Source organism: Terrapene carolina, unplaced genomic scaffold, assembly GCF_002925995.2.
Source record: "Terrapene carolina triunguis isolate 2854851 unplaced genomic scaffold, T_m_triunguis-2.0 Scaffold62, whole genome shotgun sequence".
Taxonomy (NCBI): domain Eukaryota; kingdom Metazoa; phylum Chordata; order Testudines; family Emydidae; genus Terrapene; species Terrapene triunguis.
The window spans coordinates 18,662,623-18,677,236 of NW_020664413.1; the positions used below are offsets into that span (position 1 = coordinate 18,662,623).

General features: G+C 42.5%; 1 protein-coding gene across 1 annotated transcript in view; it reads right to left on the reverse strand.

Moving 5' to 3' along the window:
• The window catches only part of LOC112105812 (von Willebrand factor D and EGF domain-containing protein-like), a 246,414-nt gene that overhangs the window by 12,649 nt on the left and 219,151 nt on the right, over positions 1-14,614 (reverse strand). The window contains exon 26 of the mRNA XM_029910510.1: positions 13,062-13,157. Within this exon, the coding sequence (XP_029766370.1) occupies positions 13,062-13,157 (96 nt within the window). The remainder of the gene's footprint in view (positions 1-13,061; positions 13,158-14,614) is intronic.

Here is a 14,614-nt window from a genome sequence, read left to right on the forward strand (position 1 = left end):
CGGTAAGTACCTTGTAGTTCGAACTAAGGTACTTCGACTTCAGCTACGTTATTCACGTAGCTGAAGTTGCGTATCTTAGTTCGAACTGGGGGGTTAGTGTGGACCAGCCCAAAGAGGGGCTGAGCACAGCAGAGAAGGATTCACTGACGCACTGGAGTTCACTGATTGTTACCTGCTAGGCATGGTTTAGACTGGCAGAGTCTTGAAGAGTTGCTGGCAAGGCAGACAAGATGGAGTGTTGCTGAAGCTGAGAGGGTCACAGTGGATCACATTCTGGGAACCCCAGCAGGCAGTCACACCGTGCAATTTCTAGACATCACAGGATCTTGAAGATCCTCCCACCACCCACCCAAAAAAAAGCCATGAAAGAGGGTGGTAACTAAAAGCATTGTAGAAAGCATTTAAGCAGGGCTTTGTCAAAAGTGAATGCTCCATGATTCAATTTACTAACTACTTCTTCTCACCTTATCCCAAGAATCACACTCTAGCAGGTAGTTTCTAGGTTAGGTTACTTGTCATAGATGTTATGTGGTGCTAACCATATTTGTCCACATTTTATTCCAATACATACCTCCTTTGGTTTCCTTAAAAATTAATTGATAACTATTTCCTTACTTTTCAATGAGAATACAACAATAAGCTCTCAGGTTGTTTTTTTCCCTCCTGCCAGACCTTCCACTCCTTATGTAGGCAACAGCTGGAATCCAAGGGAGTTCAGTTGTAAATTAAGTCAGTGGGAGTTTGATTTGAGTAAAGGCTGAAAGTTCAGGGCCAAATATATTTTGAAGGGCTAGCGCCCTTCTAACTTTATGTTCATGTGTGTGCTCTCCCTCCCTCCCTCCCTCCCCCCCCCTCTCTCTCTCTCTCTCCTTGATAGCAGTCTCACAAGGAGTCTGTATGTAAATGAAGATAACTTTCTTTCCTTTTTCCCCCTTCCATTGACGCTTCTGCCTCACTTTCCCTCCCTTAACTTTCTTAGGCCTGATCTACACTGGAGGGGAGAGGGGGGATCAATCTAAGTTATGCAACTTCAGCTCTGTGAATAATATAGGTGAAGTCGACGTACTTAGACCTACTCACCGTGGTGTCTTCACTGCGGTGAGTCGACTGCTGCCACTCCCCCGTCGACTCTGCCTGTGCCTCTTGCAGCGGTGGAGTACAGAAGTTGATGGGAGAGCACTCAGGGGTTCATTTATCACGTCTAGACTAGATGCGATAAATCGACCCCAGCTGGATCGATCGCTGCCCACCGATCCGGTGGGTAGTATAGACATACCCTGAACTAGAATTCCATTTTCATGCTCATTAGGCAGAATTCAACATTTATTAATTTTAACTAGTTTTGATCTTTTTTAGTCCCACCCCTAGGCCTCTGTGGAAGAGCACCATTTTCAAAATAGCAAGCAAAAAAGTTACAGCATCTCATAGGGAAACTAAATAAATGATCAGACACTAGGGAGCAAACTGAATTATCCTGATCCTCTTGGGCACTAATATGACTTTGAAAAGACTCAGTTTTTCTTTTTTCTTACAAAATGTCTAACACACTGACCCACAGACAATGGGGTTTATTGGCTTTACATCTGCATTAGGAACCAGCCTTTACTTTACAATTGCCATCCTAGATGTGCAAGCTCCTGAATGTGATTGTCACAAGAAACTCTGCATTCTGTTTCTCGTTCATTTTAATCAAAAAGGATATATTGCTATTAGAGGAAAACATCCTGTATTATAACAATATCCTGAACACAGGACAAATGGCAATCAATAAGTAAGACTCTGGGCTTGATCCTGGTCCCACTGACGTCAATAGGAAAACTCTCATGTTCTTCTGTGAGAGCAGAAGCACAGAAACCACACAGTAAGGTTATCAAATCCTATAAAGAGTCTGATATGAGACAACTTGCTGGCAATGCTGGGCACTGTTATCAGAACTAAAACCCACTGCCATATTCTTTATGTTAAGTTAGGTTTACTAAGGTTAAGATAAACCTTTATTGGAGCTGATGATTCAGGTTTGGAAAAAGGGATGATCACATGCAACATCTCAGGTGAAGAGTGATTTTAGTGGAGCAAGAAACATAAATGTAGGAATTAAAATCATAGACCTAGACAATGCTCACACCATCACACTGATATAGACAACTCTTTTTCCTGTATAGTCATAGGTTGCCAGAACAAGCAAGATGATACATAGGAACTCTGTTCCCTGTAACAGCTATTCCTCTCCTGCAGCATTAGTGCCAGCTGACTGTATATACTTACCACCAACAACTTCCATTATCCCTTTTTAAATCTCAACCTGAATAGCAGCTCCCTTAAAATGTAACACTGTCAAGCAAAATATTCCTGCTATGCAAAGCCAAAGGAGCCCTGAGGCAAAGTGAAGCACAGGGCATGCTTTCCTACAGCTGCAGATGATATAAGTAACCCAGAATATCTGTTTGTTCAAACAGTCACAGTATTAGTCAGTGATAACTAATAATTCCTGATCAATTTGAAGTTAGTAATAGAAATCAGTTGTTGCCCATAGAATCTGACTGGTGGTGTGAAGGAGCAGACAGAAAACTCTTCATGATGAACCTAACACTGCAGGTTGAGAACTTCTGATACATTCACCCCATTACACCTTGTATCCCCTTCATTGTTTATATCCCCTTCTGATGGATTACAGTATTGCTCAAATAGCCCAGACTTTAAAGCTACCCTAGGAAACTAGAGTTTAGTTATGACAGAGACGATATTAAATCAGTTCCCTGAAATCTTGACAATGACAAACCCTTTAAATGTAGGATGTTTTAGGAGAACACTGCAGCAACTGAAGGACTGGGCACTAGCCTTTCCTGAAAATGACCATGCAGAGCCTATTTAGCTCTTGTACAGTAATTACTGTCATCGCTGATCTCGAATCAAGTTGGTGATAAGGAGACACAGCACTGCACAGCTGTGCTGACTGGGAGATATACTTTTCAAGACAACTTTGGGTTTCTTTGCCCTGCAGAGGCTGAGAAAATTGACCTGAATGATACATCCCACTTCTAGATGGAAGGCAGAAAGTAATCCCAAGCAATAATGTCTATTCTGGCAGGCCAAGCAAATGTCAGGATATATCTTACAGGTGATGCTTACAGAAGAATGAATGTAAGTGGTAAGGGGGCAAGACAACACCCATTCTGAGATACACACTTAAAATAATTCCTTCAAATCAGAGTAATAAATCTGCTTTTTTAAAAAACATGATTTATAAATCTGCAAACAGTGACAGTTCCTTAAAACTGTCAATTTGGTTTTCAGGTGGCTTCTTTAGGAAATCTTAGTGCAGTTTTATCTTTCTGGTTACTTTTCTATTGTTTTTGGGAGCAGGGGTTTTGACTGGTCACAGTGTAGCCTCTTGCACATGCACATGTGATTTTAATGTGTTTCCCCATTTCTGCTTAGTTTTTATCTTGATTTGCTACAGCATTCACAAAAACCAGGAGTGAGAACAGAAGAGGCATGACAGTAAGACTTCGTAGTGTGGGACAGCTTCAAAAATAACTCTGATGTCATGTCTTGTTATGAAATGCAGATGGAAGCAAAGAACTCAGGTGAGGGGAAAATGAAACCAACATATTTGAATGTGGTGGGGATCAGTGTTAAAACTGGAACTTTGAATTCTTTGGGTCTGAGTATCACATGCATTGCCTGTTACTAGAAAAACTGGAGAGAGTGTCTGTTCTGGTAACAAGAATATCTTAGTAATGCCACCTTGAATTTCACAGAAATAACACTGTCCTTTTCCCTATGAGAGGAATTGAAGGGCCAAATCTCTGGTTGGGGTAAGTTGGCATAGCTCCATTGACCAGCTGAGGATCTGGCTCACCGTCTCTCTAGATAAGTCTCTCTCAGGTAAGCTGCCCAAAGGAAGGATTTTCCTGATTGCAGTGAGGAAAGCCTTGGCTGGATGCTTCCATACTCCAAATACAGCCTTGAGCTGGTTGCATGCCATTTTCACCTTTGACTCTATCTAAACTGGTGTGTTTTGGCTATTGTGTCATTATTTTGGATTTACTGTCCTGACACTAACTGAAGTTCAGTTCAGGTAAAAGTGTCATTCTGCCCTTTATTGGGTATACCAACTGAATCTCAGCAGATCGCTAGGTAGACAGATGTAACAATGTATCGGTCTCTATGAAGGTCCTAATGCAAACAGCCCTCGAGAGCATGTTATGGATTTGGGACACTGAGGACTTTTGTCCCTTTATTCCTCTGAAGGTTAGCATAGCCCTAGTTTTGCACGAGTCTTAAGTTTTAGATGTATGTGTTGCTGAGCTTTTTTATGCACATTGATTTGGCTTTGTAAATAAGATAACTAATTTTATGCCTAAATAATGTAAAACAAGCAACTCAGTTCTACCTTGGGATGGTGGGGCTACAATAAGAATGTAAAACCACACAAATCTTGCTAAGAACACTTTTTTTGTGTGTGTGGCATAAAGATTTCCTTTTATGGACCCAACATGGTCATACCATTCAGAAGAGCATCCAAACTCTTGGATGCTCATCCAAACCAAACCCTTGTGAGGACTGTGCGTCGCTAGCTCTAGCCTTGCATGTCTTCCTGACAGAGCTGCTAACCACTTTCTCAATAAATTATCTTTCTGTATGGTGAAAATAATCTTGTGGAAAGCTCTAAGGGATGCACTCCAAGAGAACAAATTGCTACAAGACACAGAAGCAGCTGCAAATGTAATTGGGATGGGTGTGGTGACAGTTGTTTGCATCCCTAATATCCTCATCCTTCTACACAGCTGTGGTTACACCCAGCTGGTGCTAGAGCCATACTGATGTGTGCTATATAAATATGATTATTTGAAATACAAACATTATGGATTAGAAAAACTTAAAGTCAATGAACAGCTGTGTGACCCTGGAGCTTTCCTTTAATTGTATTATGCCTTTAGTTCCGAAACATCTCCAAATATATTTACTGATAATTTTAGAGATTTTTAACTAGGAAACCATCCCTATTTACAATACCGGGCTATTAAAAATGGGAAAGATAATGAGATACTGAATGACCAAGGTGATGCAATGGAAACCTGGTACAGGAAGAGAAATGAGCATTCATGTCAATATATAATATATTGAAAGCCTGTTGCATATTCGTCAACGTTCTCAGCTCATTAATTGTAGTTTGTTACCTGGCAAGGCTGACCATGCTCTGTCTCTAGCATCAGGGGGTAGGGCAGACAAGTTGATTTCCAGTGAGCTTACTGTGTGCAAAGCTCTTGAATAAGAACTTACACCTAGGTCTTGTCTGCTCTGCCTGGATATTAATGATCCCATGGTCATTTTAATAGGGGTAAGGGATTTCCCCCTAACCTTCCATGTCCCTTATTCTTCAGTATATTTGCCAGCTGGTAAACAGACAATTGTTTCCCTCGAGGTATTTTCATTTCAGTGGTAATGGGCTGCCTATATGTATGTCATTTATGTTGTGTTACGTGATCCTTCAGAACGAAAGGCACTATATACATAGTGTGTGTACGTGCAGGTGCACATGTGTAAATTATACATCTATTGATTTTAAATTGATTATTCCACTAGGAGCTGCCAACAATAGAGGTTATGGGCAAAAATACCATACTTACACTGTTGCAAATTGCATTGACTTCAGTGTCATTGCATCACTGTATCTTAAATAGAATACAATGATACTTATTCTGTCTTTGCAGCCTTTTAATGCATAATATGTGGAATATCAAGGTGTATTCTCTGCACAGCTTTTATTCCCATTTTGTTTTAAGTCTTAGGTTTGGAGAAATTTTCCCTTCATTGTAGACTTTCTATTTCATTAAGTCATCGAGGCATTGTGGAAATGTGTATATAATTTGTTTTGTTCAGCAGCTTTCTTGTCATGCATGAATAAGAGGTGACAGAAGATTCTCCTATACATTTATGTTTTCCTCTGTTGATTGGTTTTGCAGCTTTTGTGCGTACATTATGACCAGTCAGTTAGACATGTTTTCATTGCTGTGAGTGGGCTAAGCCTTTGTTGATGCTTGCTGCAACTCAATTTATTTTCTTCCGTGCAAAGAAAGAGAAAATACAGGCAATTTTGAGCTCTGGTAGGCGTACAGCATGAGTATAGGAAGTTTTATTGTCTTTCATATGTTTTCTCTGTTATGCTTTCACTTTAAGAATAAATGTGCTTGGTTAGAAAGAGCTATGTGATAACTGGTGACAGCTGGCAATTAAAGCTGATCATAGCCTTCAAAGAGAAAGCAGAGTGCAGACACTGTCCTGTTTAGGCAATCGGGTTTGCTGGTTTTATTTGCAAACATTGGATCAAATTCTAGAGTCCTTACTCAAGTAAAATTCACATAGAAGTCAGTGAATGTTTTGCCTGTAGAATGAGTAAACACTGAGTAAGGACTTTTGGCCTATTATTCAGCATATACTTTAACTCCTACCCAGGTGGATTCTTGCACACATTGATATATACAGATTAAGGGACAGCTTCCTCCCGTAGATGCTCAGAATTCCTATTAAAGTCCATGTAAACAACCACATCTGTAGATCTGAGAACAAAATGTTTAGTAAGGGCTTTGCCACATATCATGAATAAGGGGCAGCACGTAGTATTGCTGCCCCAAGAGCAGACAGCAATGAGATTGTGAGCCTCAGATGCAAACTGGTCCCTGTTCTCTTCTTTGCTCCGGGGAATCCTATATCTGGCTCCCCTCCACCCACATCAGTGACAATGATTGTTCCCCTCCCTCCTAGCAGCACTGCAGAGATTGTTCTCCCTCTTGTGCTGTGACCTATGATATGAGTATCTGGGACAAGGGAGTAAGGTGGTCCCTTATGCTAATTTACTCTCCTGCATAGGCATGAAGGAGGAGTCACAACTGAGCCCCCCATTTCCTTTTCCTCTGTCCCAGTGACACAGTGTTCAGTCAGTTGTGCCTAATGAATGGAGATATTCCTGACAATATATTACAAATTGTCAAAAAAAAAAAAAATGACTTGGTGCAGGTATAATTTGGTAAACTACCTGCTTCTACAATCTATAGGGCTCCAATTTACAGAGGCCCACGTGGAAAGGATGCGATACAGTAAATGAGTGATTTGCACAATATTACAGTGGTTGGCAAAAGGCTATTTCACAAACCCACAAGTTCACATTTCCAAATTAGTTTGCCTCTAGCTCTCAGACAAGCAACATCCTCATGGTATCAAGAGGGGAGGAAAGCAAAGTTGGAAGAATAACACTGAGTTATATTGTATGCAGTGTTTTGACAATAAATCCTGCCTGCAGGAACTATTAGAGTGAAAAAAAAGTTGTTTACAAAGATTGGGACCCAAACATGCAGAGACCCAACTTCAGTGTGATGACTCGTGGTTATGGGTTTGCAGAGTTGAGCCCCAATTTTTCTACCAGACTTCATGGAAGAATTAGAAATGTGCAGAATTTTGGGGTGTCTCTATATTTTTAAAAACCTGTCTGTCCAACCAGCTACCTAGATTTGACAAGTGGCAACATGATGTACTGCTAAGAGAGATATTAGAGTTTGGGTTGCTAATTTGTTTGGAGTTCCCAGGGTAGGGGTGGAAGAATGTTGTGTTGTTCTCAGATGATCTTTGCTTGCTGATGAGCTCCAGAGGGAGCGGTGTCCTTTTTTTGGTTCAGAAAGGAAAATGCCAGAAGTGAATTAGAGGGTAGCTTAAAAAGGATAAATGGAAATCTCTCTTTAAAGAAAAAATAGAGGATCAAGCCTTTTATTGGTTTTAATCACGTTAGCATTATTTTTAAAGTAAGCTATCCAAAACATAGGTAATAAATATCTGGAATCCTACAACATTTTCATTACTGTTAATTTCAGTAAGGTGTCAGTATGAATAGTGTTTAAAGCCCCCAGGAAGGAAGTGAAGTTCCACGATTGTTTTTACTTGGCACTTTCCTTAAAGGGAAATAGAACAAAGCATGAGTTGCTTTTCTTTATTACTGAAGCAGCTGTAAGTTTGTTTGATGTAAAGCCGATCACGAAAGATATTTTATTTAAAGGAACTGCCAGTGTTTGCCTCTTTATAGTGAGTAAGACTGATTGTACAGAATGGAATTCTCTTCCAGTGAGAATACAAAGTTGCTACAGTTACTGATGCATAACTGTACATTTTGTTGTCAGGTCTGACATTTCCTCACTCTGTTTGTGGGTGTCTGGTTTGCATAATCACTCTGCGGTTGTCAGTAAACACAGGTGCAAATCCCTGTATTCCAGCTTTCAGCCAATCAGAACTGTGTGATTTACATAACTGTTGTCAGCTTAGACAAAGAACAAACACACACTTGCAACTTGAATGTCTTTCCTTTTAAATTAGGAAACAAGAAAGAAAAAGTCGGAATGACGGAGGCATGGTGCATCCTCTCTGTTTAACAAAATGGTAACTGTCAGGCAGACTCATTTAGAAATGCAAAGGTGTAGCACACAGGAAGTGAAATAATAAATTAGGTAACTATTCAAGCCATAAATAAACTTGCAGTTAATTTGCAAATATGTCCGCTCTCATTGGCTGCTATGTTCCCTCTCCTCTCATTGTCCCCTTTTATGGAAAATTTGAAGCTGCCAGCAATAAATAAGGCCACTTCCTTCTCAGTCCTTCACCTGAAATATTGACAAGAAAAGGAAAAATGCCCCAAAGCAGCGAAAACAAGGTGTGGAGGTGCCCAGAGGGAAAGTGTTCTCAACGCAACACTGTTTGGACTCATTTTCATCTTTGCCTCCAACCTTTCTTCTCTGTAGACCAGCAAGATCCTTGATTACATCCAGGGGCGGCTGTATGTATTTTGCCACCCCAAGCACGGCAGTCAGGCGGCTTTCGGTGGCATGCCTGCGGGAGGTCCGCTGGTCCCGCGCCTTCAGCGTACCCGCCGCTGAATTGCTGCCGAAGCCGCGGGACTGGCGGACCTCCCGCAGGCATGCCGCCGAAGGCAGCCTGACTGCCGCCCTCACGGCAACCGGCTTGCCGCCCCCCCGCGGTTTGCCGCCCCAGGCACGCACTTGGTGCGCTGGTGCCTGGAGCCGCCCCTGGTTACATCACAAGAATACTGACATCCCCAGCTTCTTTCAGTTATGAAGCATGTGTGTGAGGGGAGCTTTAGTGAGCACTAGAAAAGGGAAAGGCAGAAGAAAGGGGAAATGAAGCAATTTAATTTATATTCCAGCCCATTTAATCTGTTTTAGGGTTGAGTCTCTTTGCAGCTTTTTCTTATCTTACATTTACATTTTGACCGTTTAATTTAAAATTTCAGTGGCAATATTTCAGCATCTGAGTAATAATGGTACACTGGGTTAATGAACATCTTCGCTGCCAGCCTTAGAGTTTGTTCATTTGGGAGATGGTGGTTATCTAATCAGCAGGGAACTTCTTCAAGCTGCCATTTAAATAATTTGATTTAGAACCCTACTGTATATTCATCTTGCTGGACACTGACATGTTTCATCTGATACAAATAATATTTCCTCCTAAAATATCCCAGGTTGTTACTCACTACACACAGACTAAGGGTAGGATATCCTTTTCATATTAGTGTGACACTGGTGTAATTCTAATGGAACTATTCCTGATTTGCACTGGTGTAAGAGAAAGAATAAGGTCCTAGAAACAGATCTATTTTGAGAACTTGGGAGAAAACACCCTAGAAGCCTGGAAGAGTTTAACGTAACTCTGTTAGTTTATATTAAGGCTGTAAGGCATAATTAAAAGGACCTCATATCCAATGGATGGTTTTCTCTTAGAAATTCTGGTGATGTCATAATTCCTAATTTTGGTTGAACTATCTTTGCACCAATCAATGTGTTCTCACACATTCCAAAAGTACTGATGGCATTTAAGCCAGCAAGGAGGCAATTTTCTCACCTTGCACAACTGACTTCAAACCAACACGCATGTAGGTCTTGATAGTCTGCAATTGGGAATTGTTACATCATTAACCCCTCAATTAACTTATTTTCTAGTAACTCATTACAGCCTTTCTATTGCCATATAGTATTCCTTTCCCCCCATTCTTTGTGTGAGGATATCCACTGGATCTGTGCAATTACTATAGCAAGTAATAAATCCTGAAAGAAATAAAAAATCCTCACCCGGGGCACAGATGAATTATACCCTCATCTCAGAGGCAAACAGAAAAGCCTGCCAAAGCTTTAGAAAACCCTCCCCACCAAACATTTATCTGTGATAGTGTAACTTTTGTAATGTGATCTTTCTCTTTTCTATTCAACCCCCCTCCATAGTCTTAGTCCCACCTTCCCGTACACCACCTCCAATTAAATAGCCACTTCGAGTCACTGAAATGACGGAAGTTCTCCCAAAATAAGACTCCTAAACACTCAAGAATAAAGGTTGTAATCAGCACTAGGTTAAAGCATCAGAACAACAGGCAATCTAGCCACAGGAGCAACATCTCCTGGAATCATGTGATGGCCAAGTCTCACTGTTAATTTAATATTACAAATACTTCTAGTCCTCATAGCTGGAAAGGAAAATTAGGACATGTGATCTGTGTGTGACTGTAGGGATGTCAGCCTGAGTGTACAGGAAACCTGAAACAATAGCTCCAGTAGTAATAATATTTAGCTCTCATATAGTGCTTTTCATCTTTAGATCTCTAAAGAGGTCAGTCTCGTTATCCCCATTTTACAGATGGGGAAATTGAGATCACCCAGCAGGCCACTGGCTGGCAGAGCCAGGAATTGACCTCAGATCTCCTGAGTTCTAGTCAACTGCCCTGCCCACTGGGCTACACTGCCTCCCCAAAGGTATTAACTGCCTCCATGCATCTTAACTCTGAAACCTGTTGCAGTGGGGGCCTCCCAACGAAACCACCCCAGCAGATGATTCTTTGTGGGGGGAGGCAGGGGTGAAAGTGGGCCGGTACGGCATACTGGTAAGAAGCTGGTACCGGCCTGTATGCAGCCCACGTTAAAGCGCCGATGCTACCAGCAGGGCTGTCGATGTGGGAGGCAAAAGGGGCAACAATGTTAAAGCGCTTCCACAGCACTTTAATGTCATTGCTCCTTTTGCCCCCCCCCCCCGGGCTGCCAACGGGGGTGGGGACGGGACAAAAGGGGCAGCTGCCCCAGGGCCAGCGATTTAAAAGGGCCCGGGGCTCCGGCCGCTGCCGGGCCCTTTTAAAAAGCTGCGGGAGCCTCGGCGGCCAGGCAGTGTGGATGTGCTGGCTGGGGGAAGCTAACCCCCAGCCCCGCCCCTTCTGCCTGAGGCCCTGCCCCTTCCAGGGGCCGGAGCCGGCCCCTGTACTGGTAAGAATGTAATATTACTTTCACCCCTGGGGGCAAGGGGCCAGGAGCTCACTGCTGCCATCTTATCATAGCCTGGAGGCTAAAAGTCCTTTGGTCAGGTGGCTGGGGGCTTATTTCTCCAGACACTCCTCCTGCTTTTGACCGTTAGGACATTCAGTCAGGGAACAGCAAGCATACCATGTGTCTTAGGTGACCAGTCAGATGGCTCAAATGGTTGAATACTCGCTACAAAGAATATGTGAACAACCCATAGGTCCATATGTGTTGAACTATTATGAATAACAAATTTATAAAATGGTGTGCAGACCTGTCTAAACAGGAAAAAACAACAACACACCAAATGTGAATTTTGTTAGCAATCAGTGACCATTCAGTAGCATGTAGATATGGAAATAATTCCTTGTACTTATCTCTGTATTCCTCAATGTGAATGCCCTTAATTCAATCTCATAGGATATTAAGCCAAATAAAACAGACAGTTAATTGCTGGTTACTGGAGTAGAATGGAGGAATAGATTTTACTTGGCTAAAATGGGACAAGAATATTTTGATAGTCACTGAAAATTTTGTTACACTAGTTAGTGGCTACCCAGGTGGGCAGCAAAACTTTGTACGCTTCTTGAAAAGAGCTTAAGTAGAAGGAAATTATTGTGTGGGTTGGTAGCAGTTAGACGACGTAGGAAAAGGCTTCCCTAAAGCTGCAATCATTATCCACTGTTTTTCTGCTGATCTGTCTTGAGGAATGGTAGCGTACTTTAAGCTAGAAACAGCAATTTTCTAATGTACTCTGACCTCAAAAACAAGATGCCGAACATAAGGTTCCCCCACTCCCCAGATCTTCCCTCCAGCTTGTTCCTGCCAGAATAGACTATTCAATTGTGTATTTTGCAGCCAGGCAGGAATTGTGCATCACTATTCTCTCAGCTGAAGGGAAGGAAAGCTTCAGTATGGGGACTGAGAGAGTTGTTGTTGCTGGAAGGAATTTTTCACTGGCTTTTTGTCTCCATGTGTGTGAAAAATAAAGTGCTCTGAAAACTTACAAGTTCTTCCTGCCAAAAGCAGTTGTTTTCACAGCTCTCATTTTGAGAATTTCAACCTGGTTAAGGGGGAAAAAATAAGTTTTCACCTACCTACCTTAAGCTCCCTGGATGACAGATGCTGGAAAGTGCAGTAGAATCAGTAAAAATACCAAAATAACAAATTACCCCTTAAGAATAAAAGCCTCCAACATGAATAGCTGTGTGGAGTTGAAGAGGGATTTGAACGTGATAGGAACAAAAGGAAAAGCAAAAAGCATTATTAACCAACTGTATTAATTAAGCTAGAAGGAATGGTGTTTTGACATTTTTAGGGATCCCAATCAGCTGCTATGGCTTTGGCTTTAATTTTCTCTTGCAGTAAATTTCATGAAAAATAATTAAGTCATCTCAGAATACTGACTGTACGACTCAATCTAGCTGTATTTAAATTTAGATATAGGACTCCAGCAAAACACTCCTAATGTTTGCTTGACATAATGGTATTTTCATTAACCTATCGGCACTGAGTGCAAGCGAAGCTTTGGAAATGGGATGCTCTGTCTTTTGTACATAGGCTACTGATATACGTGCCATGGTATAAAAATTGAAGATTAGAGCATTAATACAAGTTAAATGTTCTATTTAACGTGCATGGGAGGGAAATACATCCCTCGACAAAAACACATTTCTGAAGCAGAAGATGTTTGGAAAGAAAAAGGGAAATGATATAGCTTACTTTTCTGACACCTTCTTCCAGCATAACCCTCAGGACAGGTGCACACATTGTTTCTCACACAGTGGCCGCCATTCTTACAAGGAGGATGGCAAAGAGCTAACAAAATGAAAGAGAAGAACTCTAGGTCAATTTAGTATCATGGTTTCAAAATTTTTAAAATTGGATTGAAATCAAACCTGTAAATGTGCCACTGTCCTTTGAAAAATAGGATAACTCTGTGAGAGAGAGTGTTTAACTCATTCCAGTGTTACTCTACCAGTTAAGAGTGGCACTTCTGTTGGAAATGCAACTCCTGTAATCTCAATGGGAATGGGGCGTTCTCTGGTCAATGGGAACAAAAGTGTCCGGTTCCATTAAAGATCCTGACCTCCTTTGGTTGGGGGCAGAAAAGGAAGCATCACCTGAGGTGGTAGCTGGAGGAGGGCTAAGGTAAGCAATTGTCCATGGATGCAACTGTGGGAAGCTATATGTGCCCTATCCCTTCAGATGGAGTCCTCTTTCATGCCTGGATCAGGGACAACCGCTCTGATGGGGGAGAGGATATATTTTTGGCCCTTGTTAAGGAAGGAATTGTTAGCTATCTGGGAATTTGATTCCGGGTGGTGGGAGGCAACCAAGGTAATTGCTGGCACCTTCTTGTGTCAGGTGTCCAGTGCTCGTTCCGTAGGAGGTCTGGTTCCCTGGTAAACCAAAGTTGGAAGTGGACTGAGGGAAGGCATCACCTAAAGAAACTGGGGAATAGGGTTGGGGCTCCATATGTCTCATACAGTGAGGAGACAACTCCCTTTCCCCAGCTCCTTAACCTTCAAATGAGGGGAGGGTGATTGGGTCAAAGCAAGGGGCTGAGACCAGGTTTGGAGGAGTGGGGGGCTGATAGCAGCCCTCAAATATTTGAAATAAGTATGGAAGGAATCATGACCTGCACTGTGTGAATTACTGCTGGATAGTTCCCAGATGAGTTAAGTTAATAACACAGCAGCCTAAATAAACCCTTGCATCTTGTCTTTCTTCCTGTAAATCTGGGACAATGAACCTGGGAGGGGGAAGGAAAGGGAGGGGGGGAGACACAAGTTTTGCTGTAGCAGGATGCTACATACCACCCCTATCCCTGCAAATTAGAACCAAACCGCGAGCAGTTCCAATGCTCTCCAGTGTAAATTATTTGGAAAATCAATAAGTGTTAGAACCAGAGGTGAAAGTAAGCCGGCACGCCCCGATACGACGTACCAGCAAGAGCCGGTGTACCGTACCGGGGCGGCCCGGCTTCCCCGGGTGGCAATTTAAAGGCCCTGGGGCTCCCAGCAGTGGCTGGAGCCCCAGGCCCTTTAAATTGCTGCCAGAGCCCCACTGCTGGAGCCCTGGAGTAGCAGCGGGGCTCCGGGGGTTATTTAAAGGGCCGGGGCTCCTGCTGCCTCTACTGCCCTGGGCCCTTTAAATAGCCGCCGGAGCCCCGCTGCCGCTACCCCAGGGCTCCGGGGGCTATTTAAAGGGTTGGGGCGGTAGAACCAGGGGAGCCCTGGGCCCTTTAAATAGCCCCCAGAGCCCTGGGGTAG